This window comes from Moschus berezovskii, chromosome 7 (genome assembly GCF_049115385.1).
Source record: "Moschus berezovskii isolate FMDL1 chromosome 7, NW_MosBer_1.0, whole genome shotgun sequence".
Lineage (NCBI taxonomy): Eukaryota > Metazoa > Chordata > Mammalia > Artiodactyla > Moschidae > Moschus > Moschus berezovskii.
Genome location: NC_142466.1, coordinates 77,162,053 through 77,176,326, shown reverse-complemented (window position 1 = coordinate 77,176,326; position 14,274 = coordinate 77,162,053). Strand labels below are relative to the sequence as shown.

At 53.8% G+C, this 14,274-nt stretch overlaps 1 protein-coding gene across 7 annotated transcripts in view; it reads right to left on the bottom strand.

Annotated features, from left to right (window-relative positions):
• Positions 1–9,810, bottom strand: part of SORBS3 (sorbin and SH3 domain containing 3) — a 28,134-nt gene extending 18,324 nt beyond the window's left edge. For 2 of the 7 annotated variants that reach the window (XM_088838025.1, XM_088838027.1), the window contains exons 1-5: positions 6,515–7,249; positions 3,902–4,043; positions 3,556–3,673; positions 1,914–2,107; positions 856–919 (exon numbers count right to left, since the gene is read on the bottom strand). In XM_088838025.1, coding sequence (XP_088694151.1) covers positions 856–919; positions 1,914–2,107; positions 3,556–3,673; positions 3,902–4,043; positions 6,515–6,570 — 574 coding nt within the window. In that variant the 5' untranslated portion in view covers positions 6,571–7,249. Of the gene's footprint in view, positions 1–855; positions 920–1,913; positions 2,108–3,555; positions 3,674–3,901; positions 4,044–6,514; positions 7,580–9,185 lie in introns of those variants that run through there. The other 5 variants (XM_088838031.1, XM_088838029.1, XM_088838026.1 and 2 more) reach the window with 5 other exon arrangements.
• Between the last annotated feature and the right edge of the window lie 4,464 nt (positions 9,811–14,274).

The window sequence follows — 14,274 nt, the reverse complement described above, 5'->3', positions numbered from 1 at the left end:
GACTGGTCCCTTGCCTCCACCCGGCCCCATCTCTTCCCCACCTGGCAGCCAGAGGGAGTCACTTCAGCCACCACCTGTCAGAGCCTGTCACTCACTCTTCAGCTCGGAGCCTCCTGGGGGCTCCTCGGTTCTTGTAGAGTAAAAGCCCAAGGCCCTGGGTGACCTGACCCCAGCATCTTTGCGTTCCTTTTCCACCGCGTGCCCCTCTCACTGCAGTCCAGCCCCTCTCTGTGGCCCCAGAACAAATCTGGCCTGCTCTGCCTCTGGGTTCCCCATGCTCCCCATGCAGCAACCCTGCTCCCCCAGCCCTGCAGGGACAACAACTTCACAACCTTAGCTGTCAGCTCAGAAGCCACTTCTCAGGGGCCTTTCCTGACCAGCCCGTGTGAAGTGACAGCCTTCCTGCCCTGGGCACTCTCCCGACCTTTTCTCCCTAGCCCTTACCACCATCTGCCATATTAAATGACTATGTGTTTATTCTGTGACCCCTTCTCTCTCAAGCTTTGCTAAGGCAGGAACAACATTTTTTTGTTCCCTGTTTTGTCTTTAGCACCTAGAATAGTAGTCAGCAAACAGCAAGTGCTGAACACATGGTTAAGGGACTGACCGAACGAATGTGTGACCACACAGCTTCCCAGACCCTCACTGGGGATAGTGTCTGGTCATTGTTCTCCTTACAGGGAGGAGATTGGCGGTTCCCTCCTTTGACCTGTTTTAGCATTCACTCACCCCAGAGCCTGGGATGAGTGGAGACACTTCCCGGACAGGTAAGTCTCCTTGTCTGCCTCTCACTCCCCGTGCCCCAGGGGCCCAAGCCCACTCAGGCAGAGAAAGGGCCCCAGAAGGGGGTCTCACCTGGCATTTTCCGGTGGATCTGCTTGAACATTCTTCGGTACCAGTCCCTGGGGCTGTCAACACTCTGGGATCAAAGAAGGCAAAGTCAGGCCACCCTCCCAATATCAAGCCACAGACAGTTTTCCTCGCTGAGTCTTTTCTCTGGCCATCCTTGAAGCCCCCTGGGTGGGCTGTTGTGACATCTTTAGTAACAATAACTCCATGTAGTCTGTTATGTTTGAGTAAGATAAACAGAAGGGGGACTTCCCTGGTGGTCCAGTGGTTAAGACTCAGTGCTCCCAATGCAGGGAGCGTGGGTTCAATCCCTGGTCGGGGAACTAAGATCCCACATGCTGTGTGGCTTGGCCAAAAAAAAATTTTTTTCAATTATAAAAAAAAAAAATACCCAAATATATGGAAGAATCTCCACCAGTGATGAGCCCTAAATTGTGAGATCTGGGGTGGCTTATATTTTTTTTTCTTTTTATGTGTTTCTGACGATTCTACAAAGAACATGTGTTTCTACATAATGAAAAATAAACCGTATTGGTGGGGGGTAGGGTAGGAAGGTATTTCACTTCTTCTGCCTCAGCTATGTTACCAGTCTGAGTCTCTGATAAGGAACTAGAGGCAGACAGCTGGCTCAGGATAGGCCTGGGAGTGGTGGAAGGGCAGGTCCTCCCAGCAGGAATCCTTCAGATCCTCCAAGCCTGCTGCGCCATCAGGCCTCACTCAGGACTCTCGTTCACCCATTCAGTCAGTCACTTTCTCAGCAACCATTTCACCAGTGCCGTGCCAGGCCCAGGGCCACGAATGGGGGTCAGCCCTACAGCAGTGGCTTTCTACCATCAAGAACCTGTGGGGTAGTCTAGAACTGGCCCCCCACCAAAAAAAATCACTTGCACAACTCAGACATGCCAGAGTGCTCGTAATTTTATGGGGCTCATGATCCCCCGGACCCATAATGGTTGACCCCCTGCTTTAGTCTGGTATGGTTTGGGAGCAGCCTTTGTGTCAGAGGTGGAGCTCAGGGTGGACCCCTGGGCCCCACCTATCAGCGGCCCCAGCCCTGGACTCACAGATCGGGGTGCAATTGGCATGCCGCTCTCATCCACGGGCCCGATGCCCTCATACTTGACCCAGCGCTTGTCCCGCCGTTTGCTGTCCTTGGTCCATGTGGCTGACCACTTCTGGGAATGCTGGGAGGCAGGGGTCTTCTGGTTCCCAGGGGGCCGGTTCCCAGGGCCCGGCCAGGTCTGATACCAAGCAGGGTCTGTGGGGTACATGGAGAGGAGCTTCAGCAAAGGGGCCCCACCTAGGCTTCTTTGTCTCACAGCTCCTCAGACCACTGAGCCCTGTGGGTTCAAAAGTTTCAACAACCCCTTGTTTGTCTAAGTTGATGACTCAGACTCTACAAATGTCCCCATCCTTGGCAGGACCACAGGGCTCTGTTTGTTTACTTTTTAGTTAAAGTGAATGAAAATGGATTTTATCTGGAGAAATCTATGCCCGTCCCCACCCCACCCCACCCCACCCTGCTTTGTTGGGGATGTCTTCAGAGTTTTTACAATGAGAGCCAGAATTGTCGCATGCAGAGCATGCTAGAGGCATCTCTAGCTGGGGAAGACAGTGGGGTGTGGCAGAAAAGGGCTGGTGCTGGGGGCGAAGACCTGCATGCAGACCTATTGGCTTTGTGTCAGGCACAGCGATCAACCTCACTGTGCCTATTTCCAACTTCTGCAAAATGAGGGTGGTCACAGCAGAGCTGCAGGGAGATCTAATGTGTGTGACTGTTCAGGACAGTGCCTGAACACAACCAACACAACAGGGGTAGAAACTCACTCACCAGCACCAAACGGGCTCCAGGGCAGGATGAACCAGTGTTTGAACCTCAGCTCAGCCTTTGTGACCGAACATCCCTGAGATAGGGGTCCTTCACTGAGCAGATGCTAATAATGACACCTTACCTTGCCAGGCTATGGAGGGATGGAGTGAGGTAAGACCTGGAAAGTGTCTTTACAGTGTCCAGGATTTTCTACATGCTTACCGACTATTTGTTAAATGTGTAAACTACTCAACACACTGGAGGCCTCAAAGGAATGCTCTATAAATGTTGCCATCCTCCTTAAGAGAGGGGCCCTGGGGGTGGACATGCACCCAGGAGGTCCCAGGAATCTCTCAGACCTCGTGGGCTGGGCTGGGCTGGGCTGGGCTGACTCATAGGAGCCCAGGAGCTGGCAGAGTCCGAGAGCTGTCTCTGCAACCTTCTGCTGGGCTGCTGCATACAGATGGGGGCCGGGGGCAGCCCTTAGGGGGCGTGTCTTGAGTTAAGCGCCCATCCCTTCTTCAGCCCACCTATGTTCACATTCCTTCAGCCTCCATTCCCAATCCAAGCCGTACCCTGGACTGCTGGAGATCCCCCTGACCTAAAGCTATGTTCCCTGCACATTTCCTTCCCCCTGGCACTGGGTGGGGGAGGCAGGGGAAGGGATGTGTCAGCCTGTCTCTACCGCAGCAGTTTCACTCTCACAGGCCAGCACGTGCCTACAGGGAGGGGTGGTGAGCTGAGCTCACTGGCCCCAGGGGCCTTGAGAGACTTTCACCCACCTCCTGTCCCTCCACCTGACCCAGGGTGTGTGCCAGAAGGCTGAGTCCAAGAACCTCTGACTGAACCCCTCCCCAACCCCTAACCCTGGGGCTGCTTCTCCCAAGAAGACCCACCTGGGTGTCTGGAAGCATCTCTCCTTGGTGGCAAGTACCCGTTGCACACGGTCCTGGGCGCAGGGTCATGGAACTGGAAATTAAGGGTGTTGGAGCCACCATTCCGGATCACGGGCACCTGTGGGGAGGGGCCAGGAGCAGCAGCTCAGGCCCAGAGGGTTCTGCAGGCGGGCGGGCGGAATGGCTAAAAGGTGAGGGCTGGACACTGCCTGGTGAACCAGCAAGGCTCTCTAGAACTGTCATCCACCTCCTTCCCACGCTGATCCTCCTGCTGCCCCCAACCTGTCCTGAGCCCCCCTCCCCAACTAGGGGCCCACAGTACCCGCTCCTTTGCTGTCTCACTCACCCGTGTCCCCCGGGCGGATGACCCTACGTGGGCCAGGAGGTAGCCCGGGATGAAGTCATCCAGGCTGAGCCCAGCTGGGAGGCTGTGGTGTGGGGCCTGCATGCTCGGGTCAAGGCTGGAGGGCTGCTCCTCGGCGTGTCCTCTGTGGGGAAGGAAGAAGGAAGGAGGACCCCTGCTGGGTCCAGGCTGCCCCTGTCCTCTGAGTTCAACCCTGGGGCTGTGGGAGGGAGGGGTCGGGCCAGCTGGGTGGGAGCTCAGAGACCCAGGAAACAGGCCGCTGTGGGCACCCGCTTTCAGGCTGCCCGTGCAGACTCCTAGAGGCACAATGGGCTGCTTGTTAGGCCTCGGGCAGGAGCTCTGGGTGGGAGTGGGGGAGGGGAAGGCCGGGCATGGAGGAGGAGGAGGGAGGCTGGCTGGGAGCACACCTCCAGTGGCCAGCCCCTCTGGGGCTCTCACTGCACAGTGCAGCCCTCTCCCCCGGAGGGAAGGCAGAGGGAACTGGGGCAGCTGGCAGAGGAGGGCCCGGGTACCAGGACTTTGTTTCAGTTCCCTCTGCCACCCTCAGGCCCCGTGAGCATCTGCTTGCCAGCGGGCACAAAGAGTTAGTCAGGCAGTCGGGTGGGGAGCGGCCACCCGCCCACTGCCCAGCAGGGCCAAGATTCTAGGGAGGCTGGGCATGTCCAGTCAACGGGAACCATTCGTTCTGAGCTCAAAGTAGTATCAGCTCCTTTCTTTGGCCTCTTGGCTCAGACCGAAGCCTCACAGGACTCAGGGTGCCAGTGAGGGGTCAGGCGGCTTGGGCTGGACAGCGAGTTAGTGGGTGAGCGGGGAATTGGCCAGCTCACAGGGAGGTGGTTCTGAGTGTCACACACACGCATGCACACAGAGGTGTGCACACACCCTACTTTCTCCTACACCTCCAGGCTGTCTCTTGGACAGAGGGTTTCCTGGGAGCATCATGCCAGACTGGCCAGCTGGGTCCTTCCACCCCAGGCAAAGGTGAGGTAAAGAGACAGGGCTCCCACATTCAGGAGAGGAGGCAATGGGGTTTTTCCACCAGAGAGCTGTGCTGCCCAGGCCGTTCTGTCCCACCTCACCTGTACTGCTGAACGTGGCCAGAGGCTGAGCCAACCTCAGCCACCTTCTGGCACTGGACCGGTTCTGGCACTTTTGTTTAGAGTTAAGGTTTGCATGTGCCTCTGGGGTCTAGGGGTTCATAGGAGGGTGACAAGGACCTTGTGAGGTGCTGTTTGTGTAGCATGGAGTGTTAGCATGGTGGATGCTTAAGATGCTGGATGGAGTGTAAGAACGTGGCTTGTGCAGGGTTACCGGGTGGGGGGTCATGTGAGCAGTATGGGAATTGTAGGTACAGAGGAGGTCCAGCTGAATAGTAGGTGGGAGGTATGCAGTGGGGGGTGGTGTGCAGCTGGGGGGTGGTCATACGAGCAGTGCAAGTGTTGTGGAGACCAGAGGGGATGAAAGTGCCATGGGGGCTGTGACTGCTGCTGTAGCCAGTTCAGTTTCTGCTCAGCCATGGTGGGGCTGCAGGGTACAGACAAAGCTGGGGGCAGCTCTCTGACTTTAGTCAGGGAGTGGCAATTCCTTCTGACATTTGAGACCTACTGGGGACACAGCTTTTCCAGGCCTATCCCTAGCTGGGGTGGCGGGGGAGAGTGACTGGCTGAGGCTGGAGGAGGGGCAGCTCACCAGCTGGATCCAATTAGGACTCCTACCAAAAGCAAAACAGGCAGACACACCCCAGTTCCGGGCTACTCTCCCCCACTCTGTGGGGGAAACTGAGGCAGGGGAGAGTAGGAGATCTGGAGCCCTGAGGCAAGCTGATTCCTAGCCACAACCCCACCCTGGACAGCTGACAAAGGAGACCAAGATGCGAGGTCAGCACAGGCAGCCCTGATCACCAGCTGACCCAGCTTCCTTCCCTCTCACTGCCATACTCTGTTGCACTCCCTGAGAACTGCCCTGCAGGAGGAAGGGGCCGGTGGGAGGTCTGATTCTTCAGGTGCTGCTCATCCTTGGTGGCCCAGCTGTCTGACCCTTCCTAACACGGCACCCTGTGACACACCTCTCAGGATACGCAGGAGTGGGTGGGAAAGGATGGGCTGAGTGTTCCTCCCGTACCAGGAGGTGATAAGGAGGACTTCTCATGGGGAGGATGGAGGCACCGGGGCAATGGGTGCCGCACTGGGGCAGTGGGTCCGCATCTGGCAGAGGATAGAGGGGGACAGGAAATCCCCAGATCCTCCCTGAAATCGGCCGCCCTTCACCCCTAACGGCTGAAAAACGTGAAATAGCCCACTATAGTTGGCAGACTCCGTCCTGCCTCCAAGAACTGCCTTTGACTTTGGGGGCTTGAGCCTTAGGCGCATCCCAAGGGTATTTTCCAGCTAAAAGTCCACGTGGACAAGTTCAGGCTTTCTCGACTTTCGCCTCATCTGGATTGAGGGGGGACTTCTCACCTCTTTCCCTCCCCCAGAATTTGGGACCAGGACCCCCGAGGGACAGGCTTCCCGCGTTCCCCCGGCTTGGAGTGCGGGTCCCTCCCCGACTGCAGCCCCCGCCTCCTCTCCGCCACCTCTCGTCCGGGGCACCTACCTTCCCAGGAGAGCAGGTGGAGGGGACTGCACACGCCCGAGAGGACACAGGAGCATCTCTGCGCGGCTCCTGCCTGGCGCGGCCGCGGCGGGCCCTCGGGGAGGGAGGGCAGGGAGAAGTCCGGGCCGTGCCGTTCGCCCTCGTGACCCGGTCAGGACGGGCTCCGCGAGGCCGGGCGCCCGAGAAGGAAGAGGGGGATCGGCGGGGCCGGAGAAGTGGGGACGAGGGCGAGCGCTGGGAGGAAGGACCGCGAGAGGCGCGCGGGGCCGGCAGGCGCGCGGGCGGAGTGCGTCTCTCCCTGTGATCTGGCCCCGGGGCCGGCCTGGGGTGGAGGGCGGGGGCTCCGGGCGGCCGGGGCGCCAGAGAGCTCCCCGTCGGGGTGCGCGCGGGCGGGCCCCGGGGACGCCGTGGGCCTTGGTGGGGGCCGGGGCGGCCGCGAGGCGGCGCCGGGAGAGGCGGTCCAGGGCCCCCCGGGAGACCGCTCCGGTTTCCCAGCTGCGTCCCCCGCCCCCACCGCAGGCCTGGCGTCGGGCGGGGGCGCGGGCCAGCGAGCGGCACTCAGAGTTTCCAGCCACATTTCCAGCGGGCGGGAAGGGAGCCGCTGCTCGGCGGAGCCAGGACAGAGGGCAGGAGAGATTAAAGAACCCGGGTCGAGCCAGCCACTGATATGGGACCCGGATGCAGACAGGCTGGGGCCGGGATAAGGTCGCCGCACCGACAGAGTGGCCTAGTGGGCCGAGTTAAGGCCCGGCCGTCTCCCTCCTCTCTTGGAGACAGTTTGCGTGAGTGCGCGTCCCGGGCGTGTGCACACACACACACATACTCACACACGCGTGCACTGGCCAATGGGCGGATGCTCACACACGTGCAGGCCCCCCGAGGACAGCCGCGGGAGGAAACTGGACCGAGGCAGAGGCCCCCTGGGTGTGCCGCGCCCCTGAAGAGGATGAGGGCGAGGTCCCTTTGGCAGGGATGGGGTTACCGGGGTCTTGGTGTTCCCATACACCGTATTTGTTTTGATCTTGCTGCTTTTCCGCTGTTCCCACTGCTTTGACACCGGTCCCAAGAGCCCGCGCCCATTGGCTCCCATCCCCTCTGGCCATCCCCACTACCCCTTCTCCCCTGTGTGAGCGAGGCTCTGTGCCAGCACAGAGCCTGTTACAGTGAAGGTTTGATGAATGCTTCACTATTTATGAATGCTTACTACTAGTTGACAGACTCTGGGGTACTACTTATTAGTCCTTGGCTTGGCTCTGAGACCCCATGCCCCAAATCAACTAACTGGTAAATACCTGCTGGGCAATTTCTGATCTATTTTGGAAGCGATCAATTATAGATTATGAAAATATGGAACCATTTGTTAGGACCTACTGGGAATTAGGGGGCTTCCCTGGTGGCTCAATGGTAAAGAGCCTGTCTGCCTATACAGGAGACACAGGTTCGATCTCTGAATGGGGAAGATCCCCTGGAGAAGGAATTGGCAACCCACACCAGTATTCTTGCCTGGAAAATCCCATGAACAGAGCAACCTGGCAGGGTACAATCCAAAGAGTCACGAAGAGTCGCACACAACTTAGCAAATAAACAATAACTGGGAGTTAGACTGGTACTTTCGGAGAAGGCAATGGCAAGCCACTCCAGTACTCTTGCCTAGAAAATCCCACGGATGGAGGAGCCTGGTGGGCTGCAGTCCATGGGGTCGCTAAGGGTCGGACACGACTGAGCGACTTCACTTTCACTTTTCACTTTCACACACTGGAGAAGGAAATGGCAACCCACTCCAGTGTTCTTGCCTGGAGAATCCCAGGGACGGGGGAGCCTGGTGGGCTTCCGTCTATGGGGTCACACAGAGTCGGACACGACTGAAGTGACTTAGCAGCAGCAGCAGCAGACTGGTACTTTGAGGCCACCATGCACTTCAGAGTGTTTTCCATTCAGCACAGAAGTTGAGAAGGAAGGGAATGGAGAAGGATGAAACCTTATTTTTAAATCCCTACCATCACAGATACTATTAGCTATATCATTCCCTGATTCAGGTTAAAAGAGCTATCTGCTTTGCGGTGACCCAGCTTGAAACAATTTCACGTGTGAAGCGCAAAAGGAGCGGAGGCTTAGGTTGAGAAGCTTGAGAAAGAGAGGCGTGCCACCTAGCTTCCAGTGCACTGGCAGACCTGGCACCATTGGGTACATACTCCAAAGCAGATCCAAGTTCTCCAAGAAAGAGCTTTTGAATGATTTCAGGAGTTCCAAGTCTGCCAGTTGTAGGGACTCTTCATAAAAGTAATTATTGCACTGAGTACCCACTCCAGTAAGAATGCCTAGGAAATCCCATGGACAGAGGAACCTAGCAAACTACAGTCTACGGGGTCACAAAAGTGTCGGACAGGACTTAGCAACTAAACAACAGCAGGGAGCTGAACGAGATCAGTTTGAAGGCCCCTTCCAAGAATCTCTGATTCTCCAGGAAAGCTGGAGGGATGGGCATGGGACTCTGCCCACAGAAGTCAGTGTCAGAGAGGAGGGAGGAGCTTTGGTAGTATCTGAGTGCAGGCAGCAGTGAATCGCCCTTCCCTTAATGCTTGGATATCTACTCACCCCCAGCCACCACCCTCTTCCCTCCCTGAGGGACAAAGCTTGTGCCCATCTCCCTTGTCACCAGTTTTTTCCCCACCTGTCACGATCCTGGTGTTTAAGGGCCACATCTCTTTCGTGTTCTTCCTTGTTCTCCAAAGATGGTGAAGCTGACGATCTTCCGACTCCAGGAATCCTGGCCATACCCGCTTCTCACCAGCAGCAAGCTTCTCTTATTCTCTAGGGCTCTGACCTGGACTCCAAGATAAATATTTAATGTAGAGGGTGCAGCTGAGCCGACAAAGGTCCCCAGCTTCCTGTTTCTCACAAGGGGGAGGTGGCAGCCATAGGCGAGAAGCGGAAGACTGGCTACCAGCCTCATCTCTATAAGAATGGGGAGTCCAGTAAACAGCTTTGTAGGAGGCGGTGGGGGAAGCTCTGCCGGAGACCTGAGCTGCTTTGACTTCTGCCTGTCTGCTTCAGGTCCTGCCGGGCTTATCACCTTCTGTCTCAGGTCAGAACCTGCTGTGCCATGGTGCCTGTGGGAATCACTCTCCTTCTGAGAGTCAGAGGCTGTATACTTGGACCAAGGAGGAGCTCCCTCCAACCCATAGCCTCATGGAAGAGAGGATGAGCAATCAGTGGGAGCAGAGTCTAAGGAAACTTGAACTGACACCTCCTTTTCTGCTCATCTTTAGGGAGAAGAATCCTCTCTCTTTGAAAAGTGGGAGATTAAAAGGAAAAGAGTCATGACATCCAGAGATTCAGCCCCAAGCCAGGTGTCTGATTTCTCAACTCCTTCTGCCAGCCTCAGCTCACTGGCTGCTGGCCTGACAGGGCAGAGAGCTGGCATGGCTCAGGGAGAAGCTGAGGTTAGGGAGGGCCATCCCAGGTGACCAGGCTGTCGCCAACAACAGAGCAGATTCCTTTCATCCCAGTGCACTGTCTCCTCTGGTGACTGCCTTATCGCCTGACAGGGACCTCCCTCCCTCTAACTCTTCCGGGGCTCTGGCATGATCTTTTGTCAGGGGGGCTGCTGCCTGTGTCTTCTCAGAGCCACCTGAGCCACAGTAAACACTGTTACATAACCACTCTGTTTTTTCTAGCTATCTGATCCTGGTTGGCCTAGTGCCCCGCCCCCACCCTGCCCCGAGGCTGCCTTTTGTTCCCTGGATTATCCCCCCACGGCCCCCATGTCAACTGAGGTCTGTCCACGCCCGCCACACTTAGGGATGATTAGCCAGGAGACTACCAGTAGATGTTATGCTCTTTACATGGAAGGGAGAGAAGAGGGTGGGTGTTCATACAGGAATGTGGGTGGCTCTGAACATCAGCCTCAGTCACCAAAAGGAAGGATGAATGGAAAGAGCATTTAAGTAGCTTTTTAATGTAAGTGAATAGGGTGAGCGGAGAATGCAGTTTCGTTTCTCAAGTGAGAAAAAGTAAGTCAAACATCCCAGAAGACATAAACGTGAACTCTCAGCAGTGTGTGTATCTGCCTGTGGCTGATTCATGTTGATGTGTGGAAGCAACTGTGGAGTCTTGCCCCAAGGCCACAGGTAGAGGCCTTGCACCAAGGCCACAGAAGTGGAGCCCAGAACAAAGGTCACCTCTGGAGCTGACTGAGCCACCTTGTAACCTTGCCAAAAGTCCCCCTGATCTTCACCAGCAAACTCCCTGACCCATATTAGGCAAAAATGCCCACCCCACTGCTCATCCTGTAGCATCCTAACCAATCACCTAATGTCGGCCTTTTGGCAGCAATTCTGTCTTGAGGCTATAAAAATTGGCCACTAACCCACGAATAGCATTGGCTCTCCCTGGTCTGTCAGCAGGTTGGCCCACTGCATTTGCAAGTACCCACATTATCTCTGCTCTTTGTTCTTAATAAACTCACTGCCTTCTGAAATGCTCTGTGTCTGGAAATTCTTTTCCAACCCATGCTAGGACTGCCTCAACAGAAACCAACACAATATTGTAAAGCAATTATCCTACAATTAAAAATAAATTTTTTTAAAAAAAGAAGAAGACCCTGAACTCTCAGTCCTTGAGGAGTGTCTGATGCTGGGAGTCTGGCGTCTGAACGTCACACTCAGATCAGCCCTGAGCAGCCAAGTGGTCCCCTGGCTCTGTGCCTCAGTCCCCCATATTAGAGGAAGAGCATCTGCTATTCCTTCTTTTCTCCTCCACAGGAATGAACAAAGTTTGCTATAGAGTCTTTAGTTAGGCTATGAGCAGGTTCTTAATTTGTGCTCTCAGAAGAGTTGTTTTCTTCCTGCCAGGGACATTGAGCAAAGCAGACCAACCAGAATGCTTTAGCATTGAAAGCCCTGTTCCTTCCGAGGATTTTGGACTTCTCTATTCCAGTGGTTGTAATGGCATCACCTAGACAGTTCTTTTATCTGCCTTTTCTTTTCCCTGCTCTCCCAGTAATCCATAAAGTGTATATATTTACAATATTGTCAAATAGGCTTAGAGATACATCATTTGTTTGATATAGTGTTAATCAGCCACAGAAACTATGGTATCGGCCTTATATCATGAGGACACGAGGAAAGGTATGGTATAGCTTTCAGTAATGTCCTATGTAGCAGAATGTAACCCAATTATGTGTGTGTGTGCTGAGTTGCTCAGTCGTGTCCGACTCTTTGCAATGCCATTGACTCTAGCCTGCCAGGCTCCTCTGTCTATGGAATTTTCTAGGCAAGAATACTGTACTGAGTTGTTATTTCCTACTCCAGGGGCTCTTCCTGATCTATGGACTGAACCTACATCTCCTGCATTGTCAGGCAGATTCTTTACCACTGGGCAGCCTTGGAAGCTCCAACCTAATTATATTAATATCTACCATCATTATTGCTAAATTAAAAAAAAACCCTCTGTCCTTTTAATATGACCTTATTTTTTGGGGGGGGTAATTAATCACTAACTTCTTACAAGAGAAATAAAGCCAGAAAATAGTGCTCAATATCTTCAAGTTACAGTGTTCCAGACTCTTATTTCCAGCTAATACTTAAAATATCTCCAATAGGGGGTCCTCTTTCATCCTGAACTCAACATTTAGTTAACCAATTGACTGTCTGACTTAAAACTTGCATTGGATTCCAACCACCTCATTGTTTCTCTTAATATAATATCATCTTCCCAATTGGCAACCCACTCCAGTGTTCTTGCCTGGAGAATCCCAGGGATGGGGGAGCCTGGTGGGCTGCCGTCTATGGGGTCGCACAGAGTCGGACACGACTGAAGCGACTTAGCAGCAGTAGCAGTAGCAGCAATCTCATGCCCAAGGAGTTTTTGGCTTATCATATCTTTTCTTCATCTTCCTGTATTTGGCCTGTTTCTGAGTCCTGTTAATTTTTGCCTATCATTTCTCTTGATTCAGCCCCTGTCTCCTCATTTCTAAGTTTCTACCTTTTCCTTGGCCTTTATGCCTTTGCCTAGGCCTTAATACCTGGCATTAGGCCTGTGCTACCTACTAAGATTTCTTGCTTTATCTTTTTATTCTCTAGTCTTCTGTATGTAGAAATATTAGATCCATCTCTTCCAAATTCTTATTTTATTTTTTGGCTGCTCTGGGTCTCTACTGCTGTGCTCCGGCTTTTGTTATTGCTGTGGGAGTTACTCTCTAGTTGCGATATGCAGGCTTCTCATTGCCATAGCTTCTCTTGTTGCAGATTACAGGCTCTGGGCTTCAGCAGTTGTGGTACATGGGCTGAGTTGCCCCGAGGCATATGGGATCTTCCTGGATCAGGGATTGAACCAGTTAGGTGAATTCTTAACCACTAGACCTCCAGGACGGAGAAGGCAATGGCACCCGACTCCAGTGCTCTTGCCTGAAAGATCTCATGGATGGCGGAGCCTGGTGGGCTACAGTCCATGGGGTCGCTGAGAGTTGGACACGACTGAGCAACTTCCCTTTCACTTTTCACTTTCATGCATTGGAGAAGGAAATGGCAGCCCACTCCAGTGTTCTTGCCTGGAGAATCCCAGGGATGGGGGATCCTGGTGGGCTTCCGTCTATGGGGTCGCACAGGGTCAGACATGACTGAAGCGACTTAGCAGCAGCAGCAGCATACAGGGGAAGGCCAAAGTGACACATTAGTAAGGAACTGAAAACAAGATAGGAGTACAGAGATAGGAGACAGGAGTACAGATTTGCACTGTTTCATCCCCTGGACTTCATCTTTTTTCTCCTGGGTCCACACCTGACTCCAGCTTTTGCTCATGTTGCCAGCCAAGTTCTACCAGAGCTTCTGATCAGGCCAAACAGTCATGGAAGCAGGAGCGACAGAAGAGGAACACGAGTGACCCACTGTGGGTCTTGGAAGACCCTCTGAAGCTGACAGTGGTGTGGCCTAACCCAAGTGTGTTGGTATAGTCACCGTCAAGTAAGGGGAAAAAATACCCATTACAGGTCAGCTGTGGTCCTCATTGGAGTCTGGTAACCACAGTGAGCGGATCCCCTGGGACAGAGAATGAGGCTTTCGGGCCGGCTTGGCACAAATCTTTCCATAGCGCACACATGATGTAACAGCCATCTATTCAAGGTTCTCAGAGTCAGCCACATCCAAACCCTGAAGGCTGAGAGAGAACTCAGCCTTTTGTCCAATTATCTAGTCTATCTTCAGGGAGGCCTTTACACTGACATCACACCAATGACTGTTCTCTCTCTCCCTCCTTTTATAGATGAGCAAACAAGCACAATGTGCAGATGGGATGTCTTTGAGAAGAACTGAGCTGGATGAACCTCTTTTAGTTCTCAGGACAGAAAAGAAGAGTGAGTGGCTGTCAGTTCTTCAGAGAGCAGATTTTATAAGGGAAAGATAAATAAGTGATGACCTCAGAGGGAAAATCCAGCCAAGTTAACTCAGCCACAAAGAAGGCACACAGAACAGGAGCTGGAAAAGTAGGTCTGCATGACCCTTTCCCAGCAGGTAAACTGAGATAAGGAAGATAAGGGGGCTGATCTGCTGGCCAGTGGACACCATGAGGTAAGATATCTGGCCTCCAAACATAGAATGACCTTGTCTTCCCACCTCCTCGAATTCTAAAATGAACCTTCTCCTGAACCTCAGCCACATTAAAAAGAATAATTTACCAGTGTTAATCCCCTGTATCAAATCAGAACAGATTTTCTTTCGAAAACCTGAAAGTTGTGATAAAAAGATCAGGCAATTACATACAGC